Genomic DNA, 17,497 nt, shown 5'->3' on the forward strand with positions numbered 1-17,497 from the left:
ATCTAATCTTAGTCTCTTAATGAGTGCATGAAATCATAATATACTATGACCTTATGAAAACTTGGGAAAACAAGAGATGTTTTTAAGACGTCTAAAAACCCTTTCACTTTTTAAAGAGAATAATAATACAAACTCATCATAGTATTCTCAAGACTTATAAAGAGTATAAAAATTACAAGAATAATATGAAAACTAACTTAGTACAAATGAGTTTACCTTGAAGATGGTTTCCCACTTCAAAATCTCCTCCTTCTCTCTTTAAAAATCTCTTCTCACTCTAGAGTTAGAATTTTTGGTGTACGGGTAGAGTTTGAGGCGAGGAAGGGGTGGTATTTATAGGGGGAGGGGTGTGCATTGGTCTAAAAATGTGGAGAATTGGTTAAAATTGATTTTTCATACTGTCACTGAACATTTGATACTATAGTCGAACATTCGGTGTACTATTACATAGTAGTTCTAGGGTTGTAAGTTGAACATTTGGTCAATACCCAAGGGTCCTCAAATGGGTCAATCAACGTTTGGAGTGGTCTCCGGTCAAACGTTCAGACTAAAGGTTAGCCTTGAACGTTCGGTGGTCTCCCATCAAACGTTCGGCCAAAGGATGAAAACAGGGCTTGGGTTGTTCTTTTTTAAAATAATAATAATAATAAAAAGTTTTTCTTTAAAAAAATGTTGTAAAGCTTTTTGATTTCGAAAGAGTGTTTAAAGCGATACACTCTTATTAGTGTTTTGAAATCTCTACGCATCATAGATATTTGGCCTATTTTGGTGTTTTGGGCCTTCATATTTTGAGCCTCATTTAGTTTTTTTATTTTTTTATAAGCTTTAATGTTTTAGATTAAAAAAATAATAATAATCAATTAATAAGCCCGTTAGTATGGGCCTTTTGGGCCCTATAAATGAGAATTGAGGAAAGAAAGAAAAGAGAAGTGTCGAAGACCAAGTAAAGACGAAACATATGTTTTGCTATATGACAACTAGCTAGTTGGTCTTCCACAAAAAGGATTTTCCACCAATGATGTGGAAAATCTTAATTGTCATTTTTTTAAGTCAAAAATTTAATCATATGTATCTCATTTTTATTGAGTATAACATGACAAAATAATGGATTTTGTTAAGTTGTTTAACAGAAATTGATTTTAAAGAGTAAACTATTATTTTGGCCTACCGTGATGACTTATAAATTATTTTTTATACCACATAAAGTGATTTGTTATTTAGGCCAACTATAAGAACTTATAAATTTTTTTTTATACCATAAGGAGTGATTTGTAATTTTGGCCACCAATTTTACATTTATCTCTTAATATACATATATACGATTAGCAATTATTAACCAACTCCGTCTACCCTTAAAACCGTTAACTGACCCGCTCTAGGCGGTTAACGGTTATTTCCATTTCATAACTGTCCAGTTATACACCCCTAAGCATACATTTTGATGCCCCTTTCATAGGTCCATAAATAATTGTAGGGCTCGCAACCTCCATGCATGTCCAATTGGCATATGCCCCTTTTCTGCAGATTTGGCGGTGGTATTTTTACTTACAGGTGACTTTACGTATGCTCATAAAGGGCTTTTTATATCTTATTATATGATCCAAGAAGCAATTTTTTGCTAGACAAAGAAATATGTATCTTTAAACAGCGGCTGCCTTCCTGCTTAAGTTTCAATTTCAATAATATGCATCTACGTACCTTTGTTCATTATTTTCTTAATTTAAAGCCAACCCACTAAATTTCGAAAGTTTCAACTCAAACTTATGGCAGAATAAGAAGTCCCCAGAAAAATATTCCTCAAAAGAAGCCTCCCCCATATGGTGGCTAAAGGAATCATTTTGTATGTTAATTAATGACATATATATGGGTTTAGTCAATATTTTTTCAGAATATATGTATTTTCAAATCTTCCATGCATATTTGCGTTGGTAAAAGGACTGGACTTTGACGCAGTTGTAAAGAAAATGTACATGAGTTAAGGCGCAAGGTGCACAGCATTTTAAGAAGGCAAAAGCTTTAAGGTTTTTGCAAATATTCCAAGACCTCGGAGAAGATGTTGCTGTCTTACCAAGTCGTTAATTTATTGCAAGCTTACGCAAATGGTTCATTTTACTTAAAAAATGGTCCAAACCTCTATACTCAAAGCTATAAATGTCTAAGAAATGTTTGTAGAAGAGCTCTTTCTTAGCCGTTTATTTAGAGGAAGAAGAAAAGCCACCTGAATTAAGGCGAACTCCATGGCCGGCCTATTTCTCACCAGAACAGTCTTTTAAAGGCCCCCTTTGCACCCTATTCTTTCCATTGGTCATCTCTTTCCTCAAATCTCATATCAATAGAAAATCTACAGAAAGGGAAGAGAAATAAGCGAAAGTAGTGTTATATTATACATCATAATTCATAGAGATGGATAGAAGAAAGTCATGCGTTTTGCTGGCTTTTTTCTTTATTCTATTCCTCTCCATGGATGCCATCATTGCTCAAGGTGCGAGTGGCAACAATGGCAATGGAAACAACGGCAATGGTAATGGAAACGGCAACAATAATAACAATGGAAATGGCAATGGCAACAACAACAACAACAATGGAAACAATAACAACGGAAATGATGGTGACGCAACAAATTACAAAGAGCTGGCACCAGCAAAAACGGGAGAGGAGCGAGCTCACTGCAATGCAAAGGGGGCATGCAACTCCAAAACCCTTCAGTGTCCATCTCAATGCCCGGCGAAGAAGCCCAAGAACAACAAGAAGAATAAGGGATGCTTTGTCGACTGCAGTAGCAAGTGCGAAGTCACTTGCAAGTGTAAGCATCCTTTCTCACAAACTTCTTCTACCTTCGTTATTGATGAAGTTCATTTTTTATATCATATTAAATCACCACATGTCCGAAAAGCTTATGCTTATAGGAAAAGATGAATTTAATCATTTAATCAATACTTTAACATTTATTACTTCTATTATTTGTTACATTTATTACGAATATCTTAAAACCTTATTTTGTGTCTCTATTGAATCTCAACTAACACCGAGTTCATGACTTTTGGTAGGGAGAAGAGCCAACTGCAATGGATATGGCTCCCTCTGCTATGATCCTCGATTTGTTGGTGGGGATGGTGTAATGTTCTACTTCCATGGAGCAAAGGGCGGAAACTTTGCCATTGTTTCAGATGATAACCTGCATATCAATGCCCATTTCATTGGAACTCGACCACAAGGAAGGACTCGTGACTATACATGGGTCCAAGCTCTGGCAATCATGTTCGACACTCACACGATTGTCATTGCAGCAAAGAGAGTCTCAAACTGGGACGACAATGTCGATGCTCTCATTGTTAGTTGGGATGGTGAAGCTGTTGACATCGCTACTGATGGAGAGGCAGAATGGAGGACTAATGGTGAAGAAAGGGAAGCTGTAGTTGAAAGAACCGATTATGCTAACAGTATAAGAGTTACCATTGCTAGGCTGGTTGAAATAGACATTAGGGTGAGACCTATTGGAGAAAAGGAAAACCGGGTTCACAATTACCAGTTGCCAGCAGATGATGCTTTTGCTCACTTGGAGACGCAGTTCAGGTTTTCCAACCTAACAGATCTTGCTGAAGGAGTATTGGGTAAGACATACAGACCAGACTATGTTAGCCCTGTCAAGATTGGGGTTCCCATGCCAATGATGGGTGGGGAGGACAAGTACCAGACCCCATCTCTCTATTCACCTCTTTGCAAAGTTTGCAGGTTTCAATGGCAAACTGGGTTCGGTGCTATAAAAGAACTTGCTCAGTACTGATGAAAATCTAGAGAAATAAACATCATCCTTCGTATCAAATCAGGTGTTAGGATGACGTTCTTCTGTTTTAGGCTTCGGCTTTGATTCGGTTAAAAACAAAAATAAGGGCTCTAAAGTTCGCCATAAACATTTAAGATATCATTTTACATTCAGTTATATGTCAATAGAGGTGGAAGTTATATGGTACATGAAATTTATTTATTTACTTTATATATGAAAAATACAGAGAAGAACTTGAATATATTTTTCCACACAATAAAACACGTAAAAGTATTACAAATATATACAAGTGGAGTGAGATACATCACACTAAGGAAAGGCCATTATTATTTTACAATTGATCAGAAGTCCCAGAAGTCCCAAAGAGTAATTAATTATATATTCTTCTTCTAAGAATACAATGAGGTATAAATCATGAGATACCTTTCCTTTTTTCCTGTAGGGATTCATTTTACATTAATAGCCAGTAAAAAGCTTATTCACTTGGAAGCTAATGTGGAGACTACTCTTATAATCAATAAATTGAAGGTTCAGAGCAAGCCTCTCTACGTACAGGAAGCTTCTACTGCTAAACTCTTTGTTACTCCTTCACATGGGTCACCAAACTTATCAATTGATACTCCAATTCTACAACTCTTCGATCCAATGCAAGCCTGTAACAGTTCAAACTAGTCAGATAAGCCAATACAAGTAAAAGAGCATTAACCAAAAGAACGAGTAAAATCACACCTTCTGTACAATGGAAAGAGCCCTCTTGCTGCTGCACTGGCCATGTTTAAAGCCCCCACAAATCCCATGAGGAGTCCCAAAACTTGCAAACTTGATTGAAGAGATGACCTGACCAGGAAATGGGCACTCCAATGATAATGTAGGCCCTAATTTCATTCCTGATCTTGAATCTGTATTCCATGTTTCTATAGGTGATGGGTGAGACTCTGACACATGGGAGCACAAACTTCCAATCTGCCTTGTGGCAAAGGATATCTGTGTTGGATCACCGCCGATTTCCTCAAAAAGTACAAGAGTGTTGCCACTTGTTTGCATCCATGAACGGGGTACATGGTACCTGTGAGTTCAGGGATATAAGAACCAAATCTTTTACTTGCAAATATTTCTCATGAAGAATCTTTACAGCACTTACAGTGTCTGAGATGGCTTCCCACAGTTCTTGAGGCATTTGTTTGAACCATAACTTCCACGGTAATTGCAAGAGTCGGTGCAACCACCCTTTGAAGCGACATACGTCGGCCAATAGCGTCCAATGCTTTGTCCATTCACCCATGCCTCACCCTTCCCCATCCCTGTAAAGTCTATTGCAACTGGGTCATTGCCAGCAGGCGCATCAAACTTTGTCTGAATTAACAAGTACGACTTTTGATTAGTATCTAAAAAGTTGTTCCAATAGAACTCCTACTAATCTTCTTCTAGATCGCAAGTAGACTTCTACTGGAATCCACTTGAGGTGGATATAAACAACAGCACAAGTACACAACTATGTCACAGTGGCGTCAGTTAAATTGATCAGTATTCATTCCCTTGTTTGTGAAATAAGCTATTTCAATGATTTAACTCACATCTAAAATATTTAAAAAAAAAAAATAAGGTTACCTTGTACCAAGTCAAGGGTTGGTTCTTAAGCAAGGTAGGTTGTGAAACCCACTGTGAAGAACTTCCACTAGACAGATCTAATTCTTCACCTTTAAGTCCAACCTGCAATCAGAATGACAGAGAAAAAAAAAAGGTGGAATATTATTGCATTTAATCCTTTTAGAGAGTTATAGCAAAAAAATAAAATATCCTCTCTTTTTTAAAAAAAAAAAACAAAAAAAAAAGAATAAAATATCCTATTTGGGAGTTGTATGTCTACTTATTCTGGATGCATTAGAAATTGTCTTTGTTTTGCCTAGTTGATGGAACATATTTACAGTTTCAAGAATTTATATCTTTCGGTAACCAATAGCAGGACATATGGACTTAAAAAAGGAAAGGAAAGGAAAAAAGAACACTAACCTGATATGTCCATTTCTGAAAAGAAAGATCGACAGTAGTGCCATTTTTTGTGCCTTTCAGCTTTACGGGACCAGTGATACCCGCACCGGTTTTGTCATAAAAAGCTCCATAGTTCTGATATAAATGAATTGATGTTTGCATTTAAAAATTCTTATAACTAGTGATTGATTTTAAATGCGGAAAATTTTTCATCCAACAAATAATATATTCATTGAAAATGAAAACCATTGTAGCAATAAATAATTTCTCTGAATTAAAAAATGCAGGAAGGCTGTCAGGCTGACCTGAAGTCCCACTGTCAAACTCAGGAGATCAATTGTGTTCTTCCCAGCTACAAGTGAAATGGGGATCTCCACTGCAACCTTAGCGTTGCCACTGTTACCTTTTCCGCTCCCTGCAAAGGTTTCAATTGTTACATGATCAGTACAAAATATACAGTATTGTGATGTAAGTTAGGCAAAGTATGCACCCATCAAACATTTGAAAAGAACAATTGTGAAACACTATACGAAATTTTTGCTTGGACCTGGCTTGATCCTAGTTTCTGTATCTTTTGCATTCACTGGAGATATCAAACTTCAGATAAGCAGAGAATACATATGAGAGGCTATACACACGATAGAAACCTAGAACTACCAAACTAGTAACAGCCTTGGTGCACTGGGCAGCAAATGAAAGACCTTCAGCTTGCAGTATTTTGAAATTGTCATTAATTGGTTCAAGCTACAGAATATCGCTCTAAAGTTAGATTTAGTAAGAGAAAGGTAATGTTCCATATACCAACCAGAATTTTCAACAACACTGACTGTATTTCTGCAAAGACCGCACTATTGGAAGATGGATTTTTTTCCCAGCAAAGTGACAAAAGAAGTTTAAAAGTGAAAGAGGTTTCCTCCAAGGAAAATCAGGATCAAAAATTAAAAAGGAGAAAAAGCGTCATAGCGAGCAATTAAGTCTATTGACTAAAAGCACCAATAGAAGCAAGAGAAGGAATTACCAACTAAGCAGGAATGGAGTAGATGAAAAATTCTTCCAACTCTCTTTCTGCTAAAAAATACATAAATGGGTTCTTTAATCTATGTAACTAACTGTAGCTTTATGTGTTGACACTAAGCTTTATGTGTTGGCAAACTTAGTGTCAACACATGTTTGGTTGTAATTTTTAAGTCTAGAATTAAGCCGGTGTAAAAGTTGATCTAAAACATGAGAATTCAAGTTTGTGTATGTAACAACCTAGAGAAAGCACTAGCCACATCTACCTTATCACTTCAAAATGACTAGTTAAGTTGTAATTGTAACACCCTAGAATCACTTATAAGGTTCAATTTGATCATCTAGTAAGAAACTAATGTAGGACTTAACACCTATGAGTATCTTTATAATCCACCCACTCAACGTGGACTACCGATCATCTTCCTAATATAAGATTAGGGTGTTACAGTGTACGTTGTCTAACATAGACCTAGTCGAATTAAAACGGTCATATCATTTGATTCCGAGATAAGATAAAGGCAGACTTAGTGGCATTAGAAAGCGGACCAAAAATTATACAACTTTGTATTTCACGAATAGTTTCCAATTCCAATGTTTACTAGGTTAAAACGGGCTGTCAATAAAAGTCTGAAAATCTGAACAGATTAGCTCATTCGGAAACTCATCACTAGATACTCATTTGGAAAATCATTCACAAAAGTTTAAGAAAGTCAATTTTTGTGAAGCTCCAGAGCCTCGTTCGCATGAGTCTGGATGCTGTCAGCGAAAAAGTTGTAAAACCCTAACCGACTTGGTCTAAGAAACCTGTTTTCTCCGTATCTATATAAGTCTCATAACTCCCGACTTCCAAATAGTTAGAGAGGTTAGTTTTCATCAGTATTGGAGATGATTCATATTGTTCTTGAGCTTAAACAGTTCCAAATCTTCGCATTGTTTCATCTTTATCTCTAAATCACAAAAAAGCCTACAGCCACTGGAGTTTTGATTCTTGAAGTGAAAGAGGTTCGTTCTTGAGCTTAAACAGTTCCAAATCTTCTCATTGTTTCATCTTTATCTCTAAATCACAAAAAAGCCTACAGCCACTGGAGTTTTGATTTTTGAAGTGAATGAGGTTCGTTCGTGAAGATAATCTATATAGAAGATGGTTAGAGATTCTGGAGCCACTACAGTGAGAAGTGAACATGTTGTTTATTGGGATTACGAGATTGGGTCATCGGATTATAAAGGTTTTGTAAGTAGAACAATTTGTAACATAAATCTTATATAGTGGAAGCCTTTTGGGTTGGCTAGCCCCAGAGTAGTTTTACTATTTGAAGAGTTCTTCAAATAAGTTTCAACTTCATTACCAAAAATTATGTGTTGATTGATTACTGCTTTGCTTGATTTTGTTATTGACATATGTGGCGTTAAGATTGAGATATTCACTGTTTGTAACTTGGGGTCTAAACTATATTTTTCAAGATATTTTTCAAGATATATATATACAACATAAGTATAAATTTTGGAACCCCCTATGCCTCCCTTAACCTAATGAATGACAAAGTAACTTTTTCCTTGCACAATTTTTACCAAGGAAGCCAAGATTGAGGTTTCCTCTAGAATTTTACCCAGGCTATAAAAATATGCTACCGGTGCCCCTCTGCTTCAGGTTATCAAGGGAGCAACAATCAAAAATTTACGAAAGAACACATCCCCAAGATTTCCAAAGGTGGGAAAAAGGGTAGATGGGTGGAGGGGCTCGGGGGAAAGAGTCAAACAACAATGAGAAAAGGCATAATGTAAGGAAACCTAAATCTATGTTAATTCAAGCATATGAAGTCCTAATTAGTTTATGATTTCCAATCACCTGCAAGCTTCCCATTAATAAAAGCATGAAGAGCATGACCAAGTGATTCCACGTGAAGAACTGTTTGAGATCCATCTTCAAGGAAAGGCTCATCACCTTTAATATTAGTGCTGCCAAAAGTAACCAGAAACAAAAATAATAATAATAATTACAATAGTGATCATACCATAATAACTGGCTGGAGAGGCAAACATTATGTCAAACAAAGAAGCTATACAAACAAGAGACTTCTTTACCTTAATGAGTACCATAAGTAGTCACTTATATCAGCTGTAGTATTTATTTGCTCCAATAGTCCAAGTTTGACAAATGCATCATCCTTTGAGATACCCACTGGTTCATTTATCCAGCTCCAGTCTGAGCCTAATGCTTCAGAGGAATCAATATTGCCGCTCAAAGATTGATGAATGAAGCTTGGAATCATAGCCACAGAGTTAATCTGTCTTGAGAAAGTTATATAAGTGATTAATTAGATAATGCTGATAAGACATTGAAATTGATTACAAAAAAAAAAAAAAAAAAAAGTCCAAGAAAAGTGCTTAGCATGAGAATCTTTAGTTGGTTCCATAGCTCCAATGTGTGAGCAAGCAAGAAGATGCTTCACATGCACGAAACGCTTTTGAAAACTTACTGCGATGCGGCAATGGTAGCCCTCTTTGGTTGCATCACACAACGGGTGAGAGAAATTCATTCTTTTACCGTTCTTCTCCACGTTGAGTAATAACAGAAATCTTACTGAACAGGGCTCTATTAATTATTCATAATTCCATAATTGAATCAATTGCCTACTGTACAGCAACCTACTAGAGAAATGTTATGGTAAAACTTCATTCAAAACAATACGGTAGAAAGCAACGTGTGGCTTGAAATGATTGCGTAGGTCATACAAACAAAACAATCAAATTTGGGACGAGAGGTTCACAAGCATGGTGGATAAACTTTCTATAACTTCATTAGTGTAGCTGAAGCACAAAATCCTCCCTTACACCAAAATATATACAGAACCACTAACAAACAAACCTGGACAATACCACTAAGTAACTGAAAAATCCTAAAATAGAAAAACCCATTGCAAGGAAGACACCAAGAATTTGAAATGTGGTTTACTTTTCCGACAATCTTATATAAAATAATTTCTTAAAAAAGAATAGAATTTCTGACATTTTTCAATAGAAGTTAGTGCTGCAAGTCACCTCAAAAGGATGTCTATAAATATCTATTGACGGAAGAACATCAAATATATGGACAACTAGTACATAATGTTCAAGAAAAATACAAAATGCCTGTTTCCTACCAGACTTCAAGCTATCTAGGCATGCTGCAGATATATAGGATATGAAGTAAATCAAGACGAACAAAACAGAAATCATGAACCCACAACAAAACCCTAATGCAAGCTGGAATCTGCAAGTAAATATATTAGCAAAGCCACCATCCAAAAGAGGTTCTTCAAAATTCTGTTGTGAACCATATAAATAATATCAACTGTAAAATAAATTTTAGGGACAAACAATTTTATGTGATATAAGGAAGTAGAAAACTTTACAGAGCCATAAAACAATTAATATACTTTTGTTCCTGGATTGGTAGGTTTCCCATGTACTCAGGGGGTCTTGAATTCGAGACCCAGGGAAAGAGGTATCAGCTGAACTACAACTCATTGGCATCAATTAATATACTTTAGATGGAAAACCCGTGGAATTGAGCTACAAATCTAACTGAGAAAAAGCAATCATGATTCACACATTTAGCACAAAATATCCTAGTATCCTGTGTATCTACAAGGAACCAAGTGAATCTACTAGAATCAAAATGTAAAAATATGCAATGGAAGGCAAACCTTTGCAGTATTAAGAACTACATTCTTGCAGTCAGGTAAAATGCTCACGGACCATGCAGGCAAGTGATATGAATTGCCCATGAAATTCACGGTGGCATCAGATTGGGTGCCCACATTGGCAAGAAAAGCAGCACAAGTGGATCCTGCTTTATAAACTGCAGCCTGAAATTCAACATAAGCCCATGTTAAAAACTAAACCTTACATCTCAAACCACACACAAATTTAGTTGTGAAGATCCTACCAACGAATTAGGAATTAAATTAAAGCATGAAGCAGAAATGATCTTCCCTAACAACTGTAAAAAGATGTAATGGATATTAATTGGCTATACCTCCAAGTTTGAACCAAGAGAAGTAACTGTTGGATTAGTGGCCACCAATGCTTCTTCGCAAAGCTTTACTGCCTTATGGACATCTTTTAGGTGGCCCCACTTAGGTTGTCTAAGAATCCCTGCACCAAAAGCATGGAAAATTTGAATTCAATCACATATCAAAGACATTCTAACTATACTATAAAACTGAGCAACTATGGGCTTTTATACACTTTATATTTGAAAATATAAAAATATGATAACCACATCACAAGTGCTTGCGAGACCCTCTAGGCTCTAAGCATCTCATTGACAGCGAGTGCTAGCTAGGCTGTATATAATTGATGACCTGGAGTAGCATCTGCATGCATAACTCTCAAGCTTACAATGTAAATGGTAGATTTAGAATATTGGACAAAGATGGATGGATACCATACCATACTCATCAATTGGAGCATCATAATCATAACTTGTCGTAATGAAGGGTCCACCAGTAGTCCGGCCAAAGTTAGTGCCACCGTGGTACTGTTTAAGAGCAATCAACAAATTAATTCATCATTTCACATCTTTTGGTGCCAGAGTTTAGACTGAATTTTATCCTCATAAAAATTGGGGGAAGATACACACTTCTCGGTTGTTCTTCACAGCTATGCCTTGATCAAATTGTCCTCAAAACAACTTGCATCAAGAATTATTTTGTCACTGAATTAGCCAATTCAAAAACCTAACAAAATTGACATCTTATTTGCACTCGGCCCCCAAATTACCATTTGTGACACCTAACCCTGTTAGCGTTTGACATTAAAATTGTTGGAAAATACCACACATGATCCACACGTGCAAATTTTTTTATTTGAAATGCCCAAAATACGTTGATTTTAGGAGTTAAAATGTCACATTGTCCTTCAAATAAAAAAAAAAGGTGGTTTGACCACCCCCTCAGTCCAACAAGGTGGTTTGACCACCCCTGCAGGCTTAGCCACCCACAGAAAATGACTTTGGACGCAGCCGAACCACCCCCTCGGGCCGAGGGGGTGGTTCGGCACTCCTAGAAAACGAATTCTAGATTTGACCATCCTCATCTGATTAGCCACCCCCTCAATCCCATTTCTGTCACTTTGGTTGGAGGGTAATTTGGAAATTTCAAATAAAAACTTTGCACATGTAAGTCACATGCACAAATTTGTGCCCATTTTAATGCCAAACACTACTAGAGGGGGCCAAATGAAAGGAAAATGGTAGTTTGAGTAGTCAAATGACACAAATAATAGCTTGTGACTATCTACAAATGACCTAACAGTTCATGAGGGTTAAGTTTGTTTTCCCCCAAAAACTATGTAACATAAACCATCAATATAATTGCAGTACCATATAATAATTTTGGAAAGTCCCACCAAGCTGGAAAAAGCGAGCCACAGCAAATGCAACGTCTTCCACAGGTCTGTAGGGCACAGGACCACCAAACGATTGAAACCTAAAATTCCATGCAAATAAAAAGTATCCAGTGAAGGAACAAATATGTTTCCAGGCTAAAAAAATCAAAGGCTGAATGTGGATATAAACCATAAAGTCATATCCAAGGGAACAACATCCAACTTTTCATTCTAACAACCAGAATGTTAGGAACTAGAAGGGACAGCTTACCATCCAGTCCAATTCTCAGTCCACATTTTTGGACTCTTGTCAGAATTAGGTTTGAATTGGTCACAGTAAAATCCATTGCATGTGTTGATCTGAAAGCAAATGAGATTAAAAATATTATAGAAATCCAAGTGAGTAGCAAGCTTTGATTGGTAAAGACACTATTTGAAATAAGTTAGTCACTACTTTTGTAAGCCCAATTTCTGACCAAGTCAATAAATTGCCATGCAATGTAGATGAGAAAACTCACAATGGGCTGAGGAGCATCAGCTTGCTGGCACATGACCCAGGGCACCCCTGTATCCAAAGAAGTAGCCATGGATGCTGCCCAACTGATGTAGGATTTGGCAGCAGGCCCATATGCTGAATCAATGTTTCCATACTCATTTTCTATCTGGCATAAAAAACAATAACCTTCAACAACCAAAAGTTCAATTTGGGATCATCTAGGACTCATTATGTCACTATCCAAGTATGCAACCGCAATTGCCTAAAATATTTGGAAAATAAACCTGAGATAAAATGATAGGTCCGCCTTGAGAGGCATAAAGTTTCTCCTGCTTCATCATGTCCACAATCTTGGCCGTGAATCGCTTCATTTCTGCCTGAAACAGAGTGTTTTACAATCAATGGATAAACTTGAGAAAATACCAAAACAACAGCACGTTACTAGAATGCAGGGTGCGTCTGAAAACCTTGAATGGCTCGTTATCAGTTCGTAACTGAATTCCAGGTATAAAATGCAACCATAGAGGAAAACCACTGTTCAAAAATTGAAGAAACACACACGATTATGCAAGGAAAATTTTATATTAGAAAAGGAAAAGGAAACAATTAACAACTAGCTTCTATATTACCCACCAAAGCAAGGATAAGAATCGAGTAATATAGTACAAAAGTCTTTACCCATAGTTCCATTCGGCGCATACATAGGGACCAATACGAAGATGAACATAAAGACCAGCATCCGCCACAGTCTTCACAAATTTCACCAAATCCTTCCTTCCATCGAAGTCATACTGTAGATATGTCAAATGGGTCAGTACAAAATCAAGAACCCAATTGCAAGAAAATCAAGAATTAGAGTAATGTTCACCCTTGCTGGTTGCTGAGAAAACAGAGGAAAGCCTAATATAATAATAATAGTAAATAAATAAGTAATTAATTCTACACTAGAGCCAGCTGAGTAGTATCTTCTGTTTGTATGTATACAGTTAGCTCAAGAGTTAGAATTTTGTAATTCTTCCTACATTTTCTCCCACAAACATAAACGGAAGCCTCAAGGAATTTGCCAAATGCAGAAACTGCGTCAGAAACTAAGAAAGAAAGAAACCTTGTTTCGAACTGGTTCGTGCAAGTTCCAGAAAACGTAGGTCTCGATCACATCCAAGCCTCCGTCTTTGGATTTTTTAACCAAATCCGGCCACATCTGCAACAACAATAACCAAATTAGTAGCAAAAACAGCGAGCGTGTTCAGAGAGAGAGAGAGAGAGCGAGAGTCCCAATAAGAAGCGGCACCTCGGGAGTGCTGCGAGGGTAATGAATGGAGCCGGATATCAAGACACGGCGCTTGCCGTCGATCACCAGCGCTCTGTGGTCGTACGTCAAGTTGGCAGCAAACGACGTCGTCAGCATCAGCACCCAACAAAGCAGCAATGACAGATTCCCTGCCCCTCTCATGGCTGCCCGCGCTCCTTGTTTTCCAAGATGAGACAAGCTTTCTCCTTTTTGTATCGTTGAAACAGTGATTAATGGCTTAAAAGCAACTGTTTTTTCTTGCTTTCTTCCAAACATTGCTTTGGATGATGCTTCCTGTTGCTTGCCCGCTTTGTTTAACAAAGCCTTGGAGGCAAGCTAGGCCAGGGAGTAAACGTCACGTCCGCCCAAGAGCACGTCGGCGTCGTCGTCGCAGTTGTCTTCTTCTTCCTACCGATCAGTTTGCGCTCACTCACGAATGCAAGGCTTATTAATATGAGTGACTGACTACAGTGCAGTGCAGTGAGTGCTGAAGCTGGAGAAAATCAGGTGTCCACGAGTTCACGTAAAGATTGGTGGACATGCGGTTTTATTATGACGCGTGGTGGGTTTGGGTAAAAGCGGTGCACGTATTCAGAGGTGGTACGTGAAAGTCTTCTTGTACAATGTGAAGACACAGACATACGGTGGCGCTGGGGCCAATGCAACAAAATAGGTGAATAGGTGGCGTTTTTGTAGGCTTGCTACCACATAACATGCCTAAAAGGAGCTAAAACGCTAAATCCACGGAAAAATGATATTTTTTTTTTGTTATTTTTTTTTCACATTTTAAAATTATGGTTAAATACATTATTCCATTTATGGTTTAACTTTTTTATTTTTTGTCCCTTAAAGTTTACTTTTTATCATAGGAGGTACTTTTAATTTGCCTAAAGACGAAAATAATAAATTTGGCTAAATTTCGTCCAAAATTTAACAGAACACCACGTCAGCACCAATAATACAAAATTCACAAAAGTGGTTTTGGCCACCCCTATGAGCCGTGGAGTGGCTCACTACCCTCAACCTGACCATTTTGGGAGTGGCTCTTGGCCATATGGGGATGGCTCAATGGCTTTAGCTGTGGTTTCTTCATCCCCATTTGGCCACTTGGGGGTGGCTCGGCCACCCCATGGGCGGTGGCCACCTCCCCAAATGGCCAAGGGGCGGTCGGAGCCACCTCTATTTTTTTTTATAAATTTAATTAAATATAATTTTTTAATTTAAATTAATTATATGAATATGTGTTAATTTGTTATTGGTGCTAATGTGTCGTTTTATCAAATTTTGGATAGAATTTAAACAAATATATCATATTCATCTTTAGACAAACCAGAAATACTTTCTGTAATAAAAATAATAAACCTAAAAGGCAAAAAATAAAAAAACTAAACCAAAGCGAAATAATGTATTTAACTCTTAAATTTGTCTGTAAACTTATATGGTCATATACATACACTCTTTTTATTTCGATTAACAAAAGTTACAAAACAGTGAAAACCCAATTTAGCTCATTTTGCCTTTTTTTAATTTTTAATTTTTAATTTTTTTTTATTATTAATTTTATATAGTATCTTTTAAAAACCCAAATTTAGGTGGCCTCGAAATTTACAATCATGTTACCATGTGAATCCGTTTTTGTCATGTTTTTGCCTTTTAGGTAGTTTAGACACTTAAGATGTGAGTAACACACCTAAGTATTATCCTACCCAATTTGCCCTCACCGACAACGCCATTCTTGACATCATGGAAAGTAGACACTGAAATGGTTCGTAAAGCCAATCATTGTCACTATTAATTCTATATACACTTTTCGGTAGGTATTTTTCAATTATCCTTCCTATGTTTTGCAAATTTTTAATTATAATACAAATTTTATTTATTCTATATATGATAAATCCACCATCATCTCTCGCCATCGACGTCTTTACCTTCCTATAAATGGTCTAGCAGTGGTTTGGTAGCCGTCCGGTGGTGGTCTAGCGGTTGTTTAGCGATTTGAGAAGAAATATAAATTTGAAATATTATTTATACTTTTATTTATTTTCTCCTCTCTCTATCTTCTCCAATCATCGGAAGAGCTTTTTTTTTTTTTTTTTTTTAATTTTAGATTTAAATTTTAAATAAAATTAATAAAAAATTAATATTTTTAATGAGGTGAAACGGTGTGTTTTGGTTAGGAATAACGACTGTTAAAAAATTTTGACGCTAGAAATTTTATTGTCATTTCGATTGACCCAGTGCATAAATTTAATAAAAAAAAATTAAAAATTAAAAAATTTTAAAAAATTTTAAATTTTGAAGAGTTAATTCATAGACTTATTGTATAATTACCTTTCTTTTTATTATTCTATTCTGTTAAAATTTTTAAAATATTATTTTTTTATAAAAAAATATTACAGTTTAATGCTTGATAATGATCGAGCGTGTGTGGGTGTCCGTGTTGCTAACACTTACGTTGGACGCGGGTGAAACAACTGTCTGATTGAAAATAAAGTTCATCACTTGGTCCAATTTCCCCATGCAGGACAGGGCATGATGGGGCCCACATCAATTTTTGGTCCCACCTCTAGACAATTATGAAAATGTCATGAAAAAAGATGAACAATTGCCTTATCGTACGGTCCAAAACCCATTTGCGGTGACCCAGGAGCGTGAAAGACATTTAATTTCTGGATAAGTTGAATTAATAATTAAATAATTGTCATCAATTTCATGGGTACATTGTCATCAATTCCACGACAAAGGTCACTTTCATACGTGTCGTGCGGCAGTTGGAGTCCGCCTTGGATTTGTGCTGTGTGACAAAGTCCCTTATCATCCTTCTTAAAAGGAAAATCACTTCTAAAGCATTCTCAATCGAAAAATAAAATGTTACTTTTATCTAAAATGACTTTTTATATATTTTAAAAAAAATTAGCCAAAAAAAAATATAAAATAAATATTTAATTAGAAGAGCTAAAAAAAAAAAGCTAAACGTAATAGCACTTTTTATAAGAGCTATTTTATTTTTTATTGTTTCTCTCATTGTTTCTCTCACATGTTTTCTCTTTTTCTCAAATCTTTTCCCATTTTTACTCTCACATATTCTATTTTTCCCAAAATTTTTCTTACTTTTAATAATATTTAAATGATATCGATAAAGGTATAATTAATCGGATGTAAGACCTTTAAAAATTCATTAGCTAAACTAGATAAAGTATGTTTTGAGAAGCTATTTTGCATAAGAATTTGACTCCTCTATTGGGAATGCTCTTAAAAATTTTGGCCAAAAGCTTCATTTTTAAACGTTTGCCAAAAGTTCGTTTTGATCATTTTTAAGCTATTTAGACGCAAAACAAGACAAGACAAGTGGTTCTCCAACAAAGATAGCAAAAGCTACAAAGCATAGCTTTGAATTGTTAAACAAATTAACGATATAAATCCAACCACGTATACAAGGAATTGAATACAATCATCTCCCCGTTTCGAAAAGTAATAATTTCTTTTAATTCATTCACTTCATGGAAGTTGACTGCACCACACGATCTGGGTGTGAGTTTGGAGGAGGGTTTTT

General features: G+C 36.2%; 2 protein-coding genes across 2 annotated transcripts; one reads left to right on the forward strand and one right to left on the reverse strand.

Moving 5' to 3' along the window:
* Nucleotides 1-2,403: 2,403 nt before the first annotated feature.
* On the forward strand, nt 2,404-3,784 carry LOC132163233 (uncharacterized). Its single transcript, XM_059573440.1, has 3 exons — nt 2,404-2,469; nt 2,548-2,803; nt 3,048-3,784. The coding sequence occupies exons 1-3, from the start codon at nt 2,404-2,406 to the stop codon at nt 3,782-3,784; spliced, it is 1,059 nt and encodes a 352-aa protein (XP_059429423.1).
* A 231-nt stretch (nt 3,785-4,015) lies between these two features.
* LOC132163237 (beta-galactosidase 8-like) lies at nt 4,016-14,365 on the reverse strand. Its single transcript, XM_059573444.1, has 19 exons — nt 13,945-14,365; nt 13,759-13,854; nt 13,332-13,444; nt 13,121-13,187; nt 12,938-13,030; nt 12,676-12,819; nt 12,429-12,517; nt 12,153-12,258; nt 11,222-11,309; nt 10,806-10,924; nt 10,474-10,635; nt 8,870-9,072; nt 8,634-8,743; nt 6,079-6,188; nt 5,795-5,908; nt 5,393-5,494; nt 4,926-5,137; nt 4,514-4,850; nt 4,016-4,437 (listed from the first exon to the last, which is right to left on the reverse strand). Exons 1-19 carry the CDS (start codon nt 14,218-14,220, stop codon nt 4,330-4,332), a joined length of 2,649 nt encoding a protein of 882 aa, XP_059429427.1. The 5' UTR covers nt 14,221-14,365; the 3' UTR covers nt 4,016-4,329.
* Nucleotides 14,366-17,497: the final 3,132 nt, after the last annotated feature.

Source organism: Corylus avellana, chromosome ca10 (assembly GCF_901000735.1).
Source record: "Corylus avellana chromosome ca10, CavTom2PMs-1.0".
NCBI lineage: Eukaryota > Viridiplantae > Streptophyta > Magnoliopsida > Fagales > Betulaceae > Corylus > Corylus avellana.

Coding starts and splice junctions, on each gene's coding strand:
- LOC132163233 (XM_059573440.1), top strand. CDS start 2,404: ATGGATAGAAGAAAGTCATGCGTTTTGCTGGCTTTTTTCTTTATTCTA. Junction 2,470..2,547: donor TATTCCTCTCCATGGATGCC/ATCATTGCTCAA, acceptor AACAATAATAAC/AATGGAAATGGCAATGGCAA. Junction 2,804..3,047: donor GTGCGAAGTCACTTGCAAGT/GTAAGCATCCTT, acceptor GACTTTTGGTAG/GGAGAAGAGCCAACTGCAAT.
- LOC132163237 (XM_059573444.1), bottom strand. CDS start 14,220: ATGTTTGGAAGAAAGCAAGAAAAAACAGTTGCTTTTAAGCCATTAATC. Junction 13,445..13,758: donor ACGAACCAGTTCGAAACAAG/GTTTCTTTCTTT, acceptor ACATATCTACAG/TATGACTTCGATGGAAGGAA. Junction 11,310..12,152: donor CTTTCCAAAATTATTATATG/GTACTGCAATTA, acceptor GCTCTTAAACAG/TACCACGGTGGCACTAACTT.